The sequence below is a fragment of the Mustelus asterias genome, chromosome 6, assembly GCF_964213995.1.
Source record: "Mustelus asterias chromosome 6, sMusAst1.hap1.1, whole genome shotgun sequence".
Classification (NCBI taxonomy): Eukaryota; Metazoa; Chordata; class Chondrichthyes; order Carcharhiniformes; family Triakidae; genus Mustelus; species Mustelus asterias.
This window is the reverse complement of record NC_135806.1, coordinates 2,872,087-2,895,748: the sequence shown is the minus strand read 5'-3', so window position 1 is coordinate 2,895,748 and position 23,662 is coordinate 2,872,087. Positions and strand designations below refer to the sequence as shown.

The following is a 23,662-nucleotide window of genomic DNA, read 5'->3' as shown; positions in this document are numbered from 1 at the left end:
AGATGTTACAGAACTGGTTTCGAAACCACGGACCCCAGCAAATGGAACATTGTCAACCCGTTCAAGTGTCATTTTATCAGCATTAAATAAAGATGTACAATGCTGGAATTGATTGCAGATCATAGAATCCTACGGTGCAGAAGGAGACCATTCAGCCCATCAAGTCTGCACCGACCACAATTCCACCCAGGTCCTATGCCTATAACCCCATGCTTTTGCCCTATCTACAGTTCCCTGACACTAAGGGGCAATTTAGCATGGCCAATCAACCTAATCCGCACATCTTTGGAGTGTGGGAGGAAACCGGAGCACCTGGAGGAAACCCATGCAGACACGGGGAGAACGTGCAAACTCCAGACAGACAATGACCCAAGCCAGGAATCGAACCCGGGTCCCTAGCGCTGTGAGGCAGCAGTGCTAACCACTATGCCACCGTGCTGCCCGTCATCTGAGTTTATTTAATGTTTATTTATTAGTGTCACAAGTAGGCTTACATTGACAATGAAGTTACTGTGAAAACCTCCTATGACACAGGTGATACTCTCCTTACTTGGAGCATCAAGGTGATGTCTGTTTATTGTACAAAGACAAAGTGCTGGATAAACCCAGCAGGTCTGGCAGCATCTGTAGAAAGAAAAATACAATTGCTGTGTATCAACTGTGTTTTACCTTTTGGATTTCCATTGCAATATTTTGCTTTTATTTGTCTGTTTATTGTTACCTGTATTTAAATGATTGGATCATGAGGAGTGATCATGCAAATTGAGTGTTTTCTCACTGGAAAGGAAAATATTGAGAGTGGAGAGCATTGCTCTTTTTATGCTCCTAAATGAGTTAGACCTTGTGTTTCACCTCATCCAGAATTAAAGAAGACACAAACACTTGAAGGGGCTAATTTCAAAACCAATCTGTGGTAACAATAGTTCAGTGAGCACATTGTCAGACTATGGAACAGGAAGTTGGTGGAAGAGTTATTCATATTCAAATTTGAAGGATTTTCTTTAGAAGATAAAGAACAAAGAAAAGTACAGCACAGGAACAGGCCCTTCGGCCCTCCAAGCCTGTGCCGACCATGATGTCTGCCTAAACTAAAACTGTATGCACTTACGGAGTCTGTATCCTTCCATTCCCATCCTATTCATGTATTCGTCTAGTTGCCCCTTAAATGCTGCTATCGTACCTGCTCCCACCACCTCCACGGGCAACGTGTTCCAGACATTCATCACCTTCTGTGTGAAAAGCTTGCCTCGCACATCTCCTCTAAACTTTTCCCCACGCACCTTAAACCTATGACCCTGGTACTTGACTTTTCTACCCCTGGAAAGAGCTTCTGACTATCCACTCTGTCCATGCCACTCATAATCTTGTAAACCTCTATCAGGGGTCACCCCCTCAACCTCTGCCATTCTAGTGAGAACAAACCAAATTTATCCAACCTCTCCTCATAGCTAATACCCTCCAGACTGGGCAACATCCTGGTAAACCTCTTCTGTACCCTCTCCAAAGCATCCACATCTTTCTGGTAGTGTGGTGACCAGAATTGTACACAATATTCTAAATGAGGCCTAACTAAGGTTCTGTAAAGCTGCAGCATGGCCTGCCAATTTTTATACTCAATACCCTGACCAATGAAGGCAAGCATGCCATATGCCTTCTTGACTAACTTATCCACCTGCGTTGCCAACATTTGGAATACAATACATCATTAATGTGGAGAGACCGGAGAAGCCATTATTGTTTGAACAGAAAAAGTTAGAGGGAAATTTTAATGGAGGTGTTCAGCATTGCAAAGAGAGTAACTATTTCCACTGGCAGGACAGCCAAAGGGCACGGATAACTGGCATGAGAACCAACGAGGGAGGAGAATTAGAGAATTATTTTTACATAGTGAGTTGCGATCTGGAATGTGAAACCTGAAGCAGATTCATTGGTAATTTTCAAAAGAGGAATTTGAACTAGAGTTGAAAATGAAACAAAAATTCAGGCTATAAAGCAAGAATGGGGAAAGGGGACTAATTGGACAGCTCTTTTGAAGAGCCAGTATAGGCATGATGGGCCAAATGGCCCCTTTGTGCACTGCAAAATTCTATAATTCCATGATTGTATATGAGTAATTTGAATTGTAGCTATACTCATGGGAAGTCAGGTGACTTTGGATCACTGATTACCAAAACATTCTGCTAATGAGTTTTCCCCTCACCTAGAGTCATAGAGGGTTACAGCGTGGAAACAGGCCCTTTGGCCCAACATGTCCATGCTGCCATTTATTTTTAACCAATAAGCTCGTCCCAATTGCCTGCATTTGGCCCATATCCCTCTATACCCATCTACCCATGTAACTGTCTAAATGCTTTTTATCAATCGAGGGATTGAGTTTAGGAGTCCAGGGATAATGATGCAGCTATATTATTCCCTCGTCAGACCCCACTTGGAGTACTGTGCTCAGTTCTGGTCGCCTCATTACAGGAAGGATGTGGAAAAGATTGAAAGGGTGCAGAGGAGATTTACAAGGATGTTGCCTGGATTGAGTGGCACGCCTTATGAGGATAGGCTGAGGGAGCTCAGTCTTTTCTCCTTGGAGAGACGTAGGATGAGAGGAGACCTAATAGAGGTATATAAGATGTTGAGAGGCATAGATCGGGTGGACTCTCGGAGGCTTTTCCCCAGGGTGGAAATGGCTGCTACGAGAGGACACAGGTTTACGGTGCTGGGGTGTAGGTACAGGGGAAATGTTAGGGGGAAGTTTTTCACACAGAGGGTGGTGGGCGAGTGGAATCGGCTGCCATCAGTGGTGGTGGAGGCAAACTCAATAGGGTCTTTTAAGAGACTCCTGGATGAGTACATGGGACTTATTAGGATGGAGGGTTATAGGTAGGCCTAAAAGGTAGGGATATGTTCAGCACAACTTGTGGGGCCGAAGGGCCTGTTTTGTGCTGTAGTTTCCTATGTTTCTATGTAAAAGGCAAAATTGTACCCGTCTCTACTACTACCTCTGGCAGCTTGTTCCAGACATTCACCACCCTCTGTGTGAAAAAATTGTCCCTCCGGACCCTTTTGTATCTCTCCCCTCTCACCTTAAACCTATGCCCTCTGGTTTTAGACTCCCCTACCTTTGGGAAAAGATATTGACTATCTAGCTGATCTATGCCCCTCATTATTTTATAGAGCTCTAAAAGATCACTCCTAAGTCTCTTACACTTCAGGGAAAAAAGTACCAGTCTATCCAGCCTCTCCTTATAACTCACCTCATATCTTTGGCTTTATTGTAGATTAATCGTTGGAGATTGATCATTGTGATTAGTCAACAACTCCATTATTATTGTATCATGTGACTCCCAGGATGATCAAGGTGAACTAACTGGACCTTGGTCTTTTTTGTCTCGTATTTCCTATGTTTTTTAAGAAGTTAGGCGTTAAGAAGTTAGGTTAAGAAGTGTGAATTCACTTTGAGAACCATAGTAAAGGAAGAGGTTTTTATGAAATGTCTGAAGGAAGGAGAAGGAACATTTCCCTAAAATTATTCCAGGCCCTTGATAAATTCTAGCCATTTAATGTTCATTACTGTCTTGAACAATCTTGAATTATAAAAATAATTACTAACAATAGTTTTATTTTGAGAAGTGAACTTTGTTATATCTGATGAACTTAAGTGAAACCTTTTAAACTGAAAGTCAAAGAATCTTTTCCTCTGGTATTTACCAACCGCAATTTTTTAATAAATCATTCTTTGAAATTAAAACCATGTTGCCTTTCATAATTAAAAAAATGTTTGATGAGATTGCCTTGCTGCTGGGTGCCTTCACTCCAAAATTGAGTTGTGGATCAAGACGCAAGAACGATTCAATGAAACTGATCTTTCCCAAGAAAACTACTGCAAAAAATTTCTTGTAGCATGGATTGTTCAGGAACAGTTTGAATGTTAAAGAAAGAAGAAAGGAAGACTTGTATTTCTGTCGCTCCCTTTATGACCACAGCTGGCCCAAAGCGCTCACAAGTCAATAAAGTACTTTTGCAGAGTAGTGACTGTTGCAATGCTGTGGAAACCCAACAGACCATTTGTGCAAAGTAAGTTCCCACAAACAGATAATGGCTGGATAAACTGTTTAAGCAGTATCCAATGAGGGATAAATATTGGCAAACATTTTGGCGAGAACTCCCGAGTTCTCTTATCAGAATGTTGCTGTGGAATCTTCTATGTCCACCTGGAGGGACAGACCGGGTCTCGGTTTAACAGCTCATCTGAGATTCAGCACTGCTGACAGTGCAGCATTCCCTCGGTGCTGGAGTAAAGTGCAAGCCCAGATTTCTGTGCTTTTGTTTTGTGGGGTGCAGCTTGACCACAGCCGGATTCTGTTTTGAAAGAATGGCATGATGGCGCAGTGGTTAGCACTGCTGCCTCACAGCTCCAGGGACCCGGGTTCAATTCTGGGCTCGGGTCACTGCCTGTGTGGAGTTTGCACTTTCTCCCCGTGACTGCATGGGTTCCCTCTGGGTGCTCTGGTTTCTTCCCACACTCCAAAGATGTGCAGGTTAGATGGATTGGCCATGCTAAATTGCCCCTTAGTGAGGAAGGTTGCCTCACATCCTTTAGAAAATACCTGGATCACCTGGCACATCATAACAGTCAAGACTATGGGCTAAGTGCTGGTAAATGGGATTAGGTGGTAGGTCAGGTGTTTCTCGCGTGCTGGTGCAGATGGGCCAAATGGCCTCCTTCTGCAATGTAGGGTTTCTATGATTCTAAAGTGCTGCCTACTGAACCACAGCTGACACCTGAAGTGACTAACGTATGGACATTCCAAAGATGTATGGGTTAGGTTGATTGGCCATGCTAAATTGTCTCTTAGTGTCAGGGGGAATCAGCAGGGTAAAAATATAGGGTTAAGGGGATCGGGCCTTTATTAGTGCAGGCTCAATGGGCCAAATGGCTTCTGCACTGTGGGGATTCTATGATTCAGGGAAAGAGCCATGGCTGGAACATTGTGACCAGTCACATCACCATCCACTCTTCTCAGCCACTTTCCCTTTCATAAGAACATAAGAACATAAGAAATAGGAGCAGGAGTAGGCCATCTAGCCCCTCGAGCCTGCCCCGCCATTCAATAAGATCATGGCTGATCTGACGTGGATCAGTACCACTTACCCGCCTGATCCCCATAACCCTTAATTCCCTTACCGCTCAGGAATCCATCCATCCGCGCTTTAAACATATTCAGCGAGGTAGCCTCCACCACCTCAGTGGGCAGAGAATTCCAGAGATTCACCACCCTCTGGGAGAAGAAGTTCCTCCTCAACTCTGTCTTAAACCGACCCCCCTTTATTTTGAGGCTGTGTCCTCTAGTTTTAACTTCCTTACTAAGTGGAAAGAATCTCTCCGCCTCCACCCTATCCAGCCCCCGCATTATCTTATAAGTCTCCATAAGATCCCCCCTCATCCTTCTAAACTCCAACAAGTACAAACCCAATCTCCTCAGCCTCTCCTCATAATCCAAACCCCTCATCTCCGGTATCAACCTGGTGAACCTTCTCTGCACTCCCTCCAATGCCAATATATCCTTCCTCATATAAGGGGACCAATACTGCACACAGTATTCCAGCTGCGGCCTCACCAATGCCCTGTACAGGTGCATCAAGACATCCCTGCTTTTATATTCTATCCCCCTCGCAATATAGGCCAACATCCCATTTGCCTTCTTGATCACCTGTTGTACCTGCAGACTGGGCTTTTGCGTCTCATGCACAAGGACCCCCAGGTCCCTTTGCACGGTAGCATGTTTTAATTTGTTTCCATTGAGATAGTAATCCCATTTGTTATTATTTCCTCCAAAGTGTATAACCTCGCATTTATCAACGTTATACTCCATTTGCCATATCCTCGCCCACTCACTCAGCCTGTCCAAATCTCTCTGCAGATCTTCTCCGTCCTCCACACGATTCACTTTTCCACTTATCTTTGTGTCGTCTGCAAACTTCGTTACCCTACACTCCGTCCCCTCCTCCAGATCATCTATATAAATGGTAAATAGTTGCGGCCCGAGTACCGATCCCTGCGGCACGCCAGAATTTTCCCTCCACTTATCCTGAAGCCACCCTCAATCATCTAATCTCCTGGGAGAGATTGAAAGGAAATAGAAAAAAAACCTTCACACATCACCACCACCTACCATCTAGAAGGCCAAGGGCAGCAAACACATGGGAACACCACCAGCTGCAAGTTCCCCTCCAAGCCACTCACCATCCTGACTTAGAAATATATCACTGTTCCTTCACTGTTGCTGGGTCAAAATTCTGGAACTCCTTCCCCGACAGCACCGTGGGCTTACCTACACCACATAGACTGCAGAGATTCAAGAAGGCAGCTCACCACCACCACCTCAATTGGGGGTGTGTATTAAAGGCTGACCTGGTCTGTAATGTGCACAAACTGTGAAAGAACACATTTTTAAAAAATCAAATTCAAAGCTAAAGATTGAGATCAAATGCCTAACCAGTATAGATTTCCAGATCTAGAATGACTCTTCATCAGAACTGGATACAAACTCAAAACCTTCGCCTTTGCCCATTTTCAGTTTTTTGGACCTCAGTAATAAGAAATGGTGGACTTTAACTTTAAGAAATTAAATATGCCCTCACAGCTATATTCAACAGGAAGGTGTGTGTTTATTATGAGTGATGTTTTAGTGCATTCTCTGAATCTACTATTCCAGTCAGTATTTAAAGTTTTAGGTGATCAAATTCCCTGCAGCCTATATTCCACAGGGTCATTTTTAACCAGTCCTTTATGTTTAAAACTTTTAAAAGTATTAACATTCTTATTGTGTATTTTATTAACTATTTCCATCTATCCAGCGGGGGTCCAAAAGGCTCCAATGTAAATCTGACCATTAAACTTGACTCCACACAAACGTAACTTCCTTATTCTTGTTGCCAAATTCTATCAATGCGAGAAATACAATCAACTCACATTGTTCTAGTTTGTTGAAATAAGTCACTTTTAGTTTATTGTTTATAACCCGCTTTTAAAGTCGTCCAGAGAACATTTACGTATGTTTCCTTGTATAGTTTCAAAGCGATGCTGATGTGTCACAGGTAAAATTAAAACATCTGGATCTACTTCTCCGTACACCTTCCGAGGTCAATATGCTTTCTGTCCAAACAAATAAACCTGACATAAACCGTAAAACCATTAATCCAGTTAATGCCTGGTCATTCGATATTTATTTGCTAGTTTAAAGTGCCTTAAAGCTCCCTATGCATCGTAGTTTCACTAAATCACCATCACATTTCTTTCCTTGCACCACTCATGTGAATTACACTTTAAACCACTTCTAAATGATGAAAGTAACACATGGAACTTTAACAAAAAGTAGTTTGTCTGACTTCTCACGATCGCAGTGTCCTTTAAAGGACGGGTACAGGGTTTCAGATTAAAGTTCACAAGATATTAAAAGCAACATTTCAACTAGATAAAACCTTTCACAGACTTTATGGTAAGATGTACAGCATCAGATGGGCGGAAATGTAATCCTGTTAGTGGAAAGACATTAGCCGCTGCTGGTCTCGGCAATTTCAATGGTAGAAAATGATTTTTTTGGATTGGTTTAGTCACCTTTGTGTGTTTTTTTAAAAATTAACTTATTTTAGTGTAAAGATGCACTCCATTAATGAACATAAAGAAATCTTTATTAGTAAGAATTGTTTAGCAGCCTCACAGCTGCTACTTGATCCCTACAGGTCTCCTTGTCTAAGAGGGCTCCACCCCCTGGGGTGATTGCCCATTCTAAGTCCCAATTGGTCCCCCAGGCCAGGTGACCCTTCATCTGTTGTGCTGCCCTTAACCCAATTCAAATTAAGTCCAATCATGGTTCCCACGTCAGGGACAAACAAGATTCAAACTGACAGGATGAGATATTGCATCCTCTCCCAGACTCGATCTAACACTTCATCTTAGCCAAAAAGCCGAGATGGCTTTGAAGAATTCCATCAGGGAAAACCTCAGTTTTACCTCATTGACTACCCTGATCCTTTACTCTATCCTAGCTTAAGAAAACCACCATCGCAGGTGTCGGCACAGCCCCAGTGCAATGAGCTAGCCTCATTCCCTGCCCGATCGTGGTTTCACCCCTGCCAGGTAAAAGGGACAATCACCACAATTAGAAATGTACATTTTCACATGAATGAAACTATTTCATTTTTCTGAAAATGACATTTACACACATTGCTCTGCTGATTTTGCCAATAGTAATTTATGCCAGTAATTTTATAGAATTTCATTAGCATACAGAATGTAAAATCCAATGTAAAGCAAATGATATTGTGTAATTCGGGGTGGCATAGTGGTGAGCACTGCTGCCTCACAGCGCCAGAGATCTGGATTCGATTCCCGGCTTCAGTCACTGTCTGTATGGAGTTTGTACGTTCTCCCCATGCCTGAGTGGGTTTCCTCTGGATGATCTGTCCAAAGATGTGCGGGTTAGGTTGATTGGCCACACTAAATTGCCCCTTAGTGTCCCGGGATGTTTAGGTTAGAGGGATTAGTGGGGTAAATATGTGGAGTTACGGGGATAAGGCCTGGGTGGGATTGTGGTCGGTGCCGACTTGATGGGCCGAATGGCCTCCTTCTGCACTGTAGGGATTGTATGATTTCTATGAATGAATGGTGGCCGGGGCAAAGCACAGAACATGTTCCACCTTCCTTCTTTTAGCCCTTCTTTATTTTATTGAGGTCATGGACGTTAAAACTTGAAGCCATCAAACCAGCCTGGATGCTGATTAAAAACAGACGGGTGGAATTTCCACCAGGAAATGGAATTGTTGAAATGAAAGAATGTGACCTGAAGTTCCACCCAAAACCCCAAGTATAAGCCCGAGAGAAAAATCTCCCATTAATGAATTAGTCATTGGTGTCTAGGAACATAGGAACAGGAGTAGGCCATTCAGTCCCCTGAGCCCACTCTGATATTCAATAAGATCATGGCTGATCTGTGGCCTAACTCCATCTACCTGCCCTCGGCCCATAACCCTTGATGCCCTGCTCATTAAAAATTTGTCTATCTCAGACTGAAACCTAACAATAGAACCAGCATCCACCGGCATTTGAGGAAGAGAGTTCCAACCCTTCACCACTCTCTGCATTTGGAAGTGTTTCTAACACCTCACCTGAATGGCTTGGACCTAATTTTTAGATTATGGCCCCTGGCTCTAGAGTCTTCAACTCCTGGAAACAGTTTATCCTTATCCACCCTGTCCTTCCCTGTAAATATTTTGTAGACTTCCATCAGATCACCCCTCAACCTTCTGAATTTGAGAGAATAAAGGCCTCATTTGTATATTCACTCCTCATAACTTAACCCCTGAAGTCCAGGTATCATCCTTGAAAACCTGCGTTGAACTCCCACCAGGGCCTAAACGCCTTTCCTAAGGCATGATGCCCATACCTGCTCACAGTATTCTAAGTGGGGTCTAACTAGGGTTTTGTATAACTGCAGCATAACATCTGCATCCCAATATTCCAGCCCTTTAGATATGAACGCCAGCATTCCATTGGCCTTCTTGACTATTTTCTGCATTTGTTTGTGGCATTTTAAGGCGCTGTGCACCTGAACCCCCAATTCTTGTTGGACATCTACTAAATTTAACTTTGTGCCTTCTAAAAATTACTCCGATTTATCCTTGTTTGATCCAAAATGGATAACCTCACACTTGCTTATATTAAAATTCATTTGCCATAGCTTGTTCCATTTACCCAATCTATCAAAATCCTGTTGTAGTTTTATGCTGTCTTCAACACTACCTATAATGCTGCCCAATTTTGTGTCACCCACAGATGTGGATATTTGACTTTTCATGCCATCATCCAAGTCGTTGATGAATATTGTAAATAATTGAGGCCCCAAGACAGATCCCTGGGGGACACCACTCACCACATCCCCCCAGTTTGAGTACTTAGCCATTATTATAACTCTCTGTTTCCATCTCATGAGTAATCAGACAAGAAACCATTCTTCAACTGACTGGTTTAATACTCTTTTACATTTTGATCAACAGGATATTGCAACCTATCAGGCAGGTGCTGGTGGAGAAAATGAGGTGCATTTTGTGTGTGTGATAGATTTACGATGAGAGCAAAGGGGTAAACATTCATGTTGGGCAGTACAGAAATTGGGTGTTGTCATTTGCTGCCCAATATTCAGTTCAACATTCGTCAATAGAACTGGGTGTCAGGCAGGGAATCAAACAAAGGACTAATCCCATACCACCCATTTATTGCTATTAACAAGATGAGTTTCTAACAGGGTATTTAGTTATTGAGATAATTAAAGTGGTGATTCATTTATACAAGCAATTTTGTGTTAAGGATGAACCATAAAGAGGGAAAGAGAGAACACTAATCCCCATTTAGTCAGAATACTTTCTTAGTCAGCTAGGGACAAAATACCAATTATGTGAGTCATATATTTTGCAGTTGCCGTGTCAGCAAAGTGACAAAGCAAGGCCACCTCTGGGTCTACATCTGTCTGAGTAATTTAATGTACAGCAGGATACATTGCTTTGAAAGGTTTAACAGATGGTCAAAATCAAAGCTATAACATTACCATACCCGGGACAATTTGGGCAATGGTCTGGTGACATTTATAACGAGTGTATAATCATACCTCTCTGGTAACTTCAATCACTGAAAGTTGGGTACCAGGCAGGGAGTCCATGACCTTGAACTAGGCCCTAACTCCCCATTCCTTCTCAACTGATCTTTCAAGATCAATTTTCCAGGTGTGCCTCAGATATCTCCCACCACTGCCTCCCTGGAAATGTAAACATTGTTAATGCGGTGATATCAGAACCTCTTAGTGTCTGCTGCACCGCTGACATAAGCAAGATGTAGACCATCGAGACTAAGATTTTATATCATTCTTTAAAATAAATCTTAGCTTCTAACAAGTTTCAATTTAATGATTTATCAGTAGCACACTGAATAAATATGCACTTCACAAATATTTATATGAAAGATGAGAAGGGTTGCTGACCTTGACGAAACTCTCCCAATATTTGCAGAGTAGACTGTAGAATTTGCCATTAATATAACTGAAAGCAGACAAGGCCATTTCTCCTGATAAACTGCCCGGGGTAACAAGGTGAGGAAATCTGGATTTACTCAAACTGTTGTCAGTGGGAAGAGCGTTATGCATTTTCCAATATGAAGAACGCAAATGCATGCATATTTCATCTAACATTGCATCTTGGAACGTTTTAAAAGCCTCTTTTTAAAAACAAAAATTGCTTTCAGGGCTGTCTTCTGGATAGTTTCCAGTTGCCACTTAATAAAGTTAAACATTTTAATGTGAAGGAACACACAACATTCTTCTGAGCTGTTACAATCTGTGAATAAAATGAAGGACTTGTTAGCTTTCCAAAACACTTGTGCCAAAACATCCATTCAGCTTCCAATGGTCCAGAACCCCTCAATAAAATCGAAACAAATTTATTAATTGCAGTCAGGTCTGCAAAGATCTTCTATGGAAGGAGCTATTAATATAGTTTTTATTATTAATAATTTTGGAGGGATTCAAATTGTTGCTTCAAACCGAAGTTATTATATATGTTAAAGTCGTTGAGAACTTTGGTTACACAACACTTGAAATACTGTGCACTGTTTTGGCCTCCATATTATAAAAATGATATGGAAGCACTTCAGAAGGTTCTACGTCCTGGTACACAAATCACAAAAAGTTAGTATGCAGGAACAGCAAGTGATTAGGAAGGTAAATAGAATGTAGGTGTTTATTGAAAGGGGAATCGAATATAAAAGTACAGATGTTTTTCGAGTTGTATTGGGTATTGATGGACTATATCTGGAGTACTGTGTTCAGTTTTGGTCTCCTTATGTAAGATAGGATATACTTGCATTAGAAGGAGTTCAGAGAAGCATCACACAGCAGATTCCTGAGACAAAGGGGTTATCCTATGAGGAAAGGTTAGACAGGTTGAGACGGCATCCATTGGAATTTAGAAGAATGAGAGGCGATGTTATGGAAACAAATAACATCCTGAGGTGACTTGACAGGGTGGATGCTGAGAGGATGTTTCTCCCTGTGGGAGAGACGAGATGGGGACAGTGCAGAAATAAGGAGACTCTTATTTAAGACAGGGCTGAGACCAGGATGTTGCCTGGTATGGAGGGGCTTGGTTATGAGGAGAGATTGGGGAAACTGGGGTTGTTCTCCTTGGAAAGACGGAGGATGAGGGGAGACTTAATAGAGGTGTATAAAATTATGAAAGGCATGGATAGGGTGAACGGTGGGAAGCTTTTCCCCGGGTCGGTGGTGACGTTCACGAGGGGTCATAGGTTCAAGGTGAAGGGGGGGAGGTATAACACAGATATCAGAAGGACATATTTCACACAGAGGGTCGTGGGGGCCTGGAATGTGTTGCCGGGCAAGGTGGTGGAGGCGGACACACTGGGAACGTTTAAGACTTATCTAGACAGCTATATGAACGGAGTGGGAATGGAGGGATACAAAAGAGTGGTCTAGTTTGGACCAGGGAGCGGCGCGGGCTAATTGTTCCTTGTTTCTCGTTTCAAGGCTTCATTCTATGATCATCTTGCTGGTGCCAGTACAGAGCGAGACTGCGGATAGTAGGGAACCTGTCTCGGGGGCAGGGAATTCATATGGTGTTCGTGGAAGTGGAAATGACTAGGGTTGGGAAGCATTTTCCGATCAGGGCCATTGTGATCTCCTGGACTCGTTTCGATCGCCTCAGGGGGTCGGAGAGGAATTTCCCAGATTTTTTTTTTCCCCATATTGGCCCTGGGGTTTTTCACTCTGGGTTTTCGCTTCTCCCTGGAGATCACATGGTCTGGAATGGGGGGGTGGGGGTGAGTTAATAGGTTGTAATGAACAAAGCATCGTAGCTGTGAGGGACAGCTCGGTGGATAGGATATTGGTATGTAGATAGGCTGGAAAATTGGGCGGGGATCCTGGATTCAGGATTCAATCCTGGACCGGGGAGCGGCGCGGGCTTGGAGGGCCGAAGGGCCTGTTCCTGTGCTGTATTGTTCTTTGTTCTCTTTGTTCTCTTTGAGACGAAATCTTTTCCCTCAGAAGGTCATGATCCTGTGGAATTATTTTCCTGGAAGAGCTTTGGAGACTGAATTAGTCAGGTTCTCGATTAACAAGGGAGTCAGTCAAAGGTTATGGGGAGGGGTGGGGGGTGAACAGGAGAATAAGGGTGAAGCAACAATCATATCATCCATGATCTTATCAAATGATGAAGCAGGCTCCAAGGGCCAAATGGCCTAATCCTGCTTCTAATTCCGACATGGAATTTCACATGGAATAAAGATTTACTAGAATGAGACCCGAGCTGAATGATTGTGTAATCAGGAATGACCCAGCAGGCTGTGGCTCTTTTCTCTAGAAAAGAGAAGGCTGAGGGGTGACTGAAGGAGCTATGATGGAGTTTGATAGGACAGACGAAGGGAAGATGCTGCCACTTGGGCGACACGGTGGCACAGTGGTTAGCACTGCTGCCTCACAGCGCCAGGGACCAGGTTCGATTCCTGACTTGGGTCACTGTCTGTGTGGAGTCTGCACGCTCTCCCCATGTCCGCGTGGGTTTCCTCTGGGTGCACCGGTTTCCTCCCACAGTCTGAAAGATGTGCTGATTAGGGTGTATTGACCCAAACAGGCGCCGGAATGTGACAACTAGGGGAATTTCACAGTAACTTCATTGCAGTGTTCATGTAAGCCTTACTTGTGACTAATAAATCAACTTTAAAACTTTTACTTGTGCGTGAAAGCAGGGTGAGGATCACAAAAATAGTCACTAATAAATCCAATGGAAAATTCAAGCAGAGCTACTTTAACCAGAGTGTGCTGAGAATGTGGAAATCCATGCCACAGTAAGTCGCTGAGGCAAATAGTGTCGATACGCTGGATAAACACAGGAGGGAGAAATGAAAAGGAGGCTCAGGGGTTATAAAAATCAGCATCGACCCGGTGGGCCGAATGGCCTGTTTTTGTGCTATAATTTGTATTATATGGTCCCATATTGTTCAGGGGTAATGTCGAAATTTCTCAGTGCCTGCTGCGATTGTCATTAAAATTGTCACATCACTATAATTCCAAACATAGTTTGTTTTTGCCCACCGTAATATTTATTCCCTCACAACTTCTGTTGCAATAATTGATGTTCCAAATGAACTTCTTGATGCTACGACTGACTGAATCCCATTGTAAATCTGACATTTAAAACAATTCAGTCCAAATTCAAACTTCAGTGAACCAGAAGATTTTATTTTTGTTTCTCCTGATTTAATGTCATACAAGGTCTTGCATTTTGGGTGTAAGTTTTACTTCCTGCTGGTATGTTAGTGATAATAACATTGATGATGGAGATGCAGTGAAAGTCTATGAGCCGAAACGTTAACTCTGTTTCTCTCTCTGGGGACAGTGTCTGACCTGCTGTGGGTTCCCAGCACTTTGTGTTCTTATTATTGTGGTTGGCCCTAACAAATGTTATATTGGGGTTTGCATTTATCTAGCACCGCGTGGATTTCAGTTTTTAATCTAAATTGGCAGCAATGTTACCTTCACAAGTTGTCAAGCAATGACGCTCAGAGCAAGCACCATGTATTAAAATGGGAAAAGGTGTTCAACTTTTTCAGCAGTCTTGACAAAAGTAGACTGTTATTGAGTTCTATTCTCAGTCATGTTGGCTGTGAAGCGTATCTAATTGACGGTAAAACACTTTGGGACATCCTGCAGCCATGAAAAACCCTGTTAAAATGCAAGTATGTCTTCCCTACAGAGATACGGCACATTGTAGAATTATTAAACAATTGATGGTGAGCTTTTAGGAGAATCATACAGCACAGACTGAGGGCGGAATTCTCCCATTTTGGTGAAGGGTGGCTCTGGCAGCACCTTTACCGCTGGCCAGAGTAGCAGGATCCCGCACCAGTTTCTGCATTTGGAGCCTCATTTGGGCAGCAACCCAGAGGGAAAAGGCTAGCAGCCTCAGGAGGAAGTCTGTTCCTTGATTCAACCCCCCCTCCCCCGAGCCCATCACCCTGTGAGACGCCCAGGTCCAACTTGGACCTCTACCCATTGCCCCTGGAGTCTCCACCTATCCCCTTCCAGATGAATGATGCGGGATCCTATTGACCCCCTCCCACTCATGCAGCCGTGTCCGGGTCCAGCTCCCCTCTCCTTGGTCTTCCCTCTGCCTTCCATTGTGCATCATCTTCATCCTTGCCCCTCTACGTGCCGTTGTGAGTCCTTGCCCTGCCTTTCTCCCCCCCTCTCACATTGCCCCTTGCCTTCATCAGGATAAACCCCTCCGGCCTCTCCACACATTCCAGCCCGGGTCAAATTTCGGGCCTTTGTTGCGGTGGCTGCGTGAGTCCTGCAGCACAGTGCCACAGTGTGTGGCACTGAGGGGAAGGAAACCCCTGTACTCCCCCACCCCCCCCCCCACAACCCCAGGCACTGTACTGATCCGAGACAGTGACACAGGAGGGTCCGTGAGTCCCACAGCACGGTGCTGTCCACATAGTCACTGCTGTGTGGCACTGGAGGGAAGGAGACCGTTGTACCCCCCCCCAACCCCAGGTGCTGTACTGATCCGAGACAGTGACACAGGAGGGTCCGTGGGTCCAGCAGCACGGTGCTGTCCAGATAGTCACTGCTGTGTTGCACCGGGGGGGAAGGAGACCCCTGTACTCTAATTTATTTTCTTATTTCCTACATGTGGAGGAATTTGGTTTTTACACAGAAAATGCTTCCTGTTTTACTTCTTGGAAGGCCTCCGGCTTGTTATCTCTCCCCTGGATCACCCTACGGTATGAAAACCTCGCTCAGATATCTCATTCACTAATGTATGTGAAAAACCAGCTTTAAAAGGACACCAACTCTGATCTTGTATAAAACTGAGTGTCTCAGCAAAACCTACATTATCAGAACATCACCATGAAATGTGTATATGATACTGTGTGTTAGCAGTGGCTCAGTGGGTAGTACTTTCACCTCTCAGTCGAAGGTTGCGTGTTCAACCCTCTACCCCAGAGGCTTGTGCACACAACCTGACAATAACACTCCCAGTGCAGTATTGAGGGAGTGCTGCACTCCTGGAGTTGCTGTGCTCTGAGGACAATTTAAACTGAGGCCCCATCTTCTCTCTCAGATGAAACTAAACAAATCCATTGCATTCTTTCAAAGAAGGGCAGGGGTGTTCTCCCCCACGTGTACTGGCCAATATTTACCTCCAGCCAACATGGTTGAAATAGATTATCTCATCCTTATCGCTTTGCTGTTGTGAGGGTTTGCTGTGTGCAAACTGGCTGCTGTGTTTCCTACGTTACAACTGGGACTTCAGTAAATATTTCATTGGACATCGTGAGGTTGTGAAATATAGAAACATAAACATTGGCCATGCTAAATTCTCCCTCTGTTGTACCAGAGTGTGGCGACTGGGGGATTTTGACACTAACTTCATTGCAGTGTTAACGTAAGCCTACTTGTGACACTAATAAATAAACTAAACTAATCTTTCTTCTCTCTATTGGATTTAATTCCTTCTGATGACTATGTTTACATTTGACTGCAGGTTTGATCGAGGCCTTGCTGGACTTGACATTAATAAACTCGAGCCCTCTGATCTTTACCTCTGAAACCTCACTGGTGTGTGTTCCTGATGGCAAACTGGTTCCAGAGCAGCTTTCTTTGGCTCGGGCTCCTGATGCCTTTGTTGATCAACCAAGGAGCCTGGTGAAGCAGAACAAGACTAAAAACTACTCGTCAAAAGTTGTGTGGAGAAATGATGAGCAAGATGATAGCGTTGGAATATTCTTTTGTGAGGGGAGATTTAAAGGAGAAGTCACTACAATAACTACAGTTAAGATGTCGCAACAAGGTAAAACACTCAAAAGTTTTTTTTTATTCATGGGCGTCGCTGGCTGGGCCAGCATTTATTGCCCGCCCCTGAGGGCATTTAAGAGTCAACCACATTGCTGTGGCTCTGGAGTCACATGTAGACCAGACCGGGTAAGGACGACAGATTCCCTTCCCTAAAGGACATTAGTGAATCAGATGGGTTTTTACAACAATCGACAATAGTTTCATGGTCATCAGTAGATTCTTAATCCCAGATTTTTATTGAATTCAAATTCCACCATCTGCCACAGTGAGATTTGAACTCGGGTCCCCAGAGCATTACCCTGGGTCTCTCGAATACTAGTCCAGTGGTAATACCACTATGCCACCACCTCCCCTGCATGCGAGAGCCTATGACTGGGATCAGTTTTGGCCTTGCGCGGTTTATAGATCACATTCCATCTAATGTCAAGATTTGTACCTGCACATTGACATTAGTTGTGGGTGCACTTTCTCAAAAGGAAATGTTGTACCATGTGTCTGGTTCCCTCAGTCTTTATTGAGCACAATATTGGGTAATTGGTTGCCAGTGGAAATTTCTCTTTACTGATGTTCTTTCAGAGATGAGAGGGTGTTATTGTTCAGAAGTTAGACAAAATGCACAGGCCCTCTCATTACCCTCCCATCCACATCTAAAGAACAAAGAACAGTACAGCACAGGAATAGGCCCTTTGGCCCACCAAGTCTGTGCCAACACAGATGCTTCTCTAATCTAATATTTTCTTGTCTCTACGTGGTCCATATCCCTCTATTCCCTGCCTATTCATGTATCTATCCAGATGTCTCTTGAACGTTGTTATAGAATCTGCTTCCACCACCTCCTCCGGCAGCGCGATCCAGGTATTCACCACCCTCTGTGTGAAAAACTTGCCCCTTACATCTCTTTTAAACTTTCCCCCTCTCACTTTCAACCTATGCCCCCAAGTAATTGATCCTTTGACCCTGGGAAAAAGACTCTGACTATCCACTCTATCCAAGCCTGACATAATCTTATAAACCTCTATCAGGTGCCCCTCATCCTCCGACGCTCCAATGAAAACAATCCAAATCTGTTCAACTTTTCTTCATAGTGCATATCCTCCAAACCAGGCAACATTATGGTAAATCTCTTCTGCCCCCTCTCCAATGCATCAGCATCCTTTCGGTAGCATGGCGACCAGAATTGTACAGAATACTCCAAATGCGGCCTAACCAAAGTCTGATACAGCTGCAACATGATTTTCCAATTCCAACACTCAACGCCCCGACCGATGAAGGCCAGCATGCCGTAGGCCTTCTTGACCACCTTGTCCACCTGAGTTGCCACCTTCAGGGAACTGTGGATCTGCACACCTAGATCCCTCTGTATGCTAATATTTCTAAGGGCATAGACTTCCCTTCTAAGGTAGGGGAGTCTAAAACTAAAGGGCATAGGTTTAAAGTGAGAGGGGAGAGATACAAAAGTGTCCAGAGGGGCAAATTTTTCACACAGAGGGTAGTGAGTGTCTGGAACAAGCTGCCAGAGGTAGTAGTAGAGGCGGGTACAATTTTGTCTTTTAAAAAGCATTTAGATAATTACATGGGTACGATGGGTATAGAGGGATATGGGCCAAATGCAGGCAATTGGGATTAGCTTAGGGGTCTAAAAAAAAAGGGTGGCATGGACAAGTTGGGACGAAGGGCCTGTTTCCATGCTGTAAACCTCTATGACTCTACCATTTACTTTCCTTCTGCAGTGGACATTCCAAGTCGCATCACCTCACATTTGTCTGGGTTAAATTCCATCTGCCATCTTTTGGCCCAGGTCACCAGCCAATTTATATCCTGCTGTATCTGATAATCTTCCTCACTATCCGCTACTCCCCCAATTTTTGTATCATCTGCAAATTTACTAATCAGACTACCTACATTTTCCTCCAAATCATTTATATATGTTACAAATAACAGAGGCCCCAGCACTGATCCTTGTGGAACACTACTTGTCATGATGTGGAGATGCCGGCGTTGGACTGGGGTAAACACAGTAAGAAGTTTAACAACACCAGGTTAAAGTCCAACAGGTTTATTTGGTAGCAAAAGCCACACAAGCTTTCGAGGCTCTGAGCCCCTTCTTCAGGTGAGTGGGAATTCTGTTCACAAACAGAACTTATAAGACACAGACTCAATTTACATGAATAATGGTTGGAATGCGAATACTTACAACTAATCCAGTCTTTAAGAAACAAAACAATGGGAGTGGAGAGAGCATCAAGACAGGCTAAAAAGATGTGTATTGTCTCCAGACAAGACAGCCAGTGAAACTCTGCAGGTCCACGCAACTGTGGGAGTTACAAATAGTGTGACATAAATTCTGATTCTAGGATCGCATGATAAAGACTCAGGAGGAAAAAAGCAGAAATATTTATGTGAAATAGTGTGACATAAACCCAATATCCCGGTTGAGGCCGTCCTTGTGTGTGCGGAACCTGGCTATCAGTTTCTGCTCCGCGACTCTGCGCTGTCGTGTGTCGCGAAGGCCGCCTTGGAGAACGCTTACCCGAATATCAGAGGCCGAATGCCCGTGACCGCTGAAGTGCTCCCCAACAGGAAGAGAACAGTCTTGCCTGGTGATTGTCGAGCGCTTGGATTTACCCTCGATTGGAGCGATTGGATTTACCCTCAAAAAGCCGCCCCCCCCCCCCCAACCCCCCACAGTCTATATTCCCTAGTTCTTGCCTAATAGTATCGTAGTTAGCCTTCCCCCAGTTTAATAGTTTCACTCTGGGACTACTTCTATCTTTTTCCACAAGTATCTTGAAACTTACAGAACTGTGATCCCTGTTTCCCAAAATGGTCCCCCACTGAAACATCAATCATCTGTCCAGGCTTATTTCCCAAGACCAGGTCTATGATAGCCCCTTCCCAAGTTGGATTATCTACATATTGCCTCCAGAAGCACTCTTGGACACACTGAACAAACTCTGCCCCGTCCAAGCCCCTGGCACTAAAGAAATCCCATTCTATGTTGGGGAAGTTAAAATCGCCCATCACAACAACCTGTTGTTTTTCCATCGTCCCATAATCTGCCCACATATCAGTTCCTCCACTTCACGCTGACTGTTGGGAGGTCTGTAGTACGATCCCAGCAGTGTGATTGCATTGCTTCTGTTCCTGAGTTCTACACATATGGCCTCACTGCACGATCCCAGCAAGGTGTCCCCCCTCTGTATAGCTGTGACATTTTCCCTAATCAGTAAAGCAACACCCCCACCTCTTTTGTCACCCTGACAGTGATCATTTACAACTCGCTCTATACCCTGTGGGTCAGCAAAAATAAGGTGCAGAGTTGTACCATCTGATACAATCACATTTGCAGCTAGTACGCTGTGTAATGTAGACAATGCCAGTAACAGTAATGAAGGCAATCCAGGCCCTCTCTTTCCATCTCTTCTCAGGTAGCTCTTTTCTGTGGCATTTTTTTCCTTCAGAGCAGAGAAACATAGAAACATGGAAGATAGGAGCAGGAGGAGGCCATTTGGCCCTTCGAGCCTGCTCCTCCATTCATTACGAACATGGCTGATCATCCAATTCAATAGTCTGATCCTGCTTTCTCCCCATAACCTTTGATCCCATTCGCCCCAAGTGCTATATCCAGCCGCCTCTTGAATACATTCAATGTTTTGGCATCAACTACTTCCTGTGGTAATGAATTCCACAGGCTCACCTCTATCCTAAATGGTCTACCTGGAATCCTCAGACTGTGACCCCTGGTTCTGGACTCCCCGACAAGTGGGAATATCCTTTCTGCATCTATACTGTTTCGTCCTGTTAAAATTTTATAGGTCTCTATGAGATCCCCCCTCATTCGTCTGAACTCCCGTGAAAACAATCCTAACCTAGTCAATCTCTCCTCATACATCAGTCCCGTCATCCCCAGAATCAGCATGGTAAACCTTCGCTGCACTCCCTCGAGAGCAAGAACATCCTTCCTGAGAAAAAGAGATCAAAACTGCACACAATACTCTAGATGTGGCCTCACCAAGGCCCTGTTTAATTGCAACAACACATCCCTGCTCCTGTACTCGAAACCTCTCACAATGAAGGCCAACATACCATTGGCCTTCTTTATCACCTGCTGCACCTGCATACTTACCTTCAGTGACTGGTGCACAAGGACACCCAGGTCCCGCTGCACACTCCCCTCTCCCAATTTACAGCCATTCAGGTAGTAAGCTGTCTTCTTGTCTTTGCCTCCAAAGTGAATAACCTCACACTTATACAAATTATACTGCATCTGCCATTGATTTGCCCACTCACCCAACCTGTCCAGATCATTCTGAAGGATCTCTACATCCTCGCCACAGTTCACCCTCCCGCCCAACTTGGTGTCATCTGCAAACTTTGAGGATGGGGAGAATAATAGAGGTGTTTGAAATTATGAAGGATTTTGATAGAATGAATAAGGAGAAACGTTTTCCACTGGCAGGAGGGTTGGCAACTGGGGCACGGAATTCATTGGCAAAGAACCAGAGGGGAGATGATAAGAATTTTTTAATGGAATTATTGTGAGCTGGAAGGTGCTGCCTGGAAGGACAGTGGAAGCAGATTCAACAGTAACTTTCAAAGTTGGATAAATACTTAGAAAGGAAACATTTATCAAGGCTATGGGGAAAGAGCAGGGTGGATTGGGTCTTATTTAATGGGTCTTTCAAAGAGGCAGCAGGAGCAGACACAATGGGCTAAATCATTCTACGATTCTCACTGATATTATATATATGGGATTACAAAATAAATGCAGCAGAGGAAGGTTCTTCTCGGCGGCTGAGTATTTGCAACAAACTCACTTATAAAGAGGCAGCTGTGTCATGATGTTTGCGTTGGAATTCTTCTTTCAACACTGGATGAGTTTCTGAATTGCTTTGCCTCAGCTGTTAGTTTAGTCACTCAGGCCTGGCCTGGTCCAGTGATTGATCAGAGTTCACACGGCGTGAACTCCAACCCTCCTTGAAAGTGGCGTTAAAACAGGTGCAGAAAACATCAGCGTGTGCTCAGTGTGGTTCCTGCCTCTGTCCCTGACCCTGAATCATCGGTTTTCTGCCACCTCATTCAAAGATAAATTGAATGAGGATTACCTGTTGAAATCTGTTTTATTTTTCAGCACATTTCCTCCCTGAGGTATTTTCTGTAACTGCAAATAAAGGTGAAAATGTGACAATTCGATTCAAGCGACAGCTCCAGACAGATGCCGATGTGATGATCTATAAAAATGGTAATAAAACTACTGTAGTTGGATCCTTTCTCTTTCAGACAATAGACCCAACAAATTAACATCATAAGTTGTTTGAGTCCAGCTAACCATCTTACATTGAAATATACAGAGGCAGTTTTATTCTCAATCAGTTCCTAACTCTTTTTCCAACATGCATCCATAAATAATAAATAAGTTCTGTTGCATGCTTCTAATTCTGGCTTCTTGCTCATTTTAATCGCTCCACCAGCGGCGGTCGGAGGCAGGATTTTCTGATCCTGCTGCTGTCAATGGCGCTTCCTGTTTTATGCAGCCCCGTCCCCTGCCCCCCCCCGCCCCGCCCCGCCCCCTGCCATTGGGAAACCAGCAGTGGGTGTTCATCGATGGTGGGGCCAGCCAGAAATTTCTGGCCAAGGCGTCAGAGGATTGCATTGCCATTTATAAACACAGGCTGCGATTTTCCGCTCCGGCTCCTGTTGGGCAGGTTTGCCAACGGGAGTGACAAATATCCCGAGAGAGCCCAAGTCGAGTTTCCCAATGGTGTCAAAGCAGGAAGCGATCGTTCCCTTTCCTTCATCAGTGGCGGCTGCGTTACCCACCGTTCAACATCGGGAACTCTCACTGTCACAAATTAACACATCACTATCAAGCCCATATGCTGGAATCAACCACCCCCCCCCCCCGCTACCCCACTCCCCTCCTCCCCCCGCTGGCACGGATCAAAACATCCCCCCACGGTGGTGTAACATCAGAACGGTGTGAAGGACACTGGTCTCAGAGGGCATGTGCCTGGCAAGCAGTACACCCAGGGGAACCCGGGGTCGAGCGCAGCGCTAAGAGGAAGCGGGTCATGCCAGTTTGATGCTGAGGGGGTGGCAGGAGGTGCACCTGGGTGAGGGATGTTTCCTGGTGTGCAGGCCGTGTGCTGGGGTGGCCTTTATAAATGGTGCCCGGATCATCGATTCGCTGAGTTGGTGGCGGGCGCAATAAGACATGGAACCCCGACCTGCCTTTTATCAAGGTCCCGTACTGCAGAGCAGATAAAAACCACCATTGCCGTCGCAAAGCTGCTTCCCCCTCCCCCTCCCCCCGACACTGGCCTTTGCCGATATGGGGGATAATCTCGCCCACAGTGTTTGATTTTTCAGTTTATTCTGCAGTTTAGAACTTCTGTTTCTTTCCGTTGTTCCAGGTGCATTTATCTCGTCCGTGCCCAAGGATGATGTCGCTCACACGGTTGAATATCCTTTCAAGTCAGTCACACCAGATGATTCAGCTGTCTACTCAGCATTTTTAATTGGAGGAAATGTGTTAACTGCCGCATTCACCCAGCTGATAGTAAGAAGTAAGATTTGTAGATAGTTGTAAACAACTGCTTTACATTTCCAGGTTTCTGCTCATCTATCTTTCTGATGATGCCAGATTAAATTACAAGGACAGGTTTCTCAGACTGGGTTTGTATTTCCTCGAGTCTAGACGTTTAAGAGGGAATTCAATCAAGGTGTTTAAGCAGACTAAAGGATCC

The 23,662-nt window shown here is 44.4% G+C and overlaps 2 protein-coding genes across 4 annotated transcripts in view; one reads left to right on the top strand and one right to left on the bottom strand.

Annotated features, from left to right (window-relative positions):
* tek (TEK tyrosine kinase, endothelial) overlaps positions 1-23,662 on the top strand; it is an 80,469-nt gene that overhangs the window by 8,386 nt on the left and 48,421 nt on the right. For both annotated transcript variants that reach the window (XM_078213915.1, XM_078213913.1), the window contains exons 2-4: positions 16,606-16,911; positions 22,048-22,158; positions 23,330-23,482. In XM_078213915.1, the coding sequence (XP_078070041.1) occupies positions 16,606-16,911; positions 22,048-22,158; positions 23,330-23,482 (570 nt within the window). The remainder of the gene's footprint in view (positions 1-16,605; positions 16,912-22,047; positions 22,159-23,329; positions 23,483-23,662) is intronic.
* Positions 1-23,662, bottom strand: part of LOC144494710 (leucine-rich repeat-containing protein 19-like) — a 119,872-nt gene that overhangs the window by 95,390 nt on the left and 820 nt on the right. For both annotated transcript variants that reach the window (XM_078213921.1, XM_078213917.1), the window contains exon 2: positions 22,022-22,077. The gene's annotated coding sequence lies outside the window, so the exon portion shown is untranslated. The remainder of the gene's footprint in view (positions 1-22,021; positions 22,078-23,662) is intronic.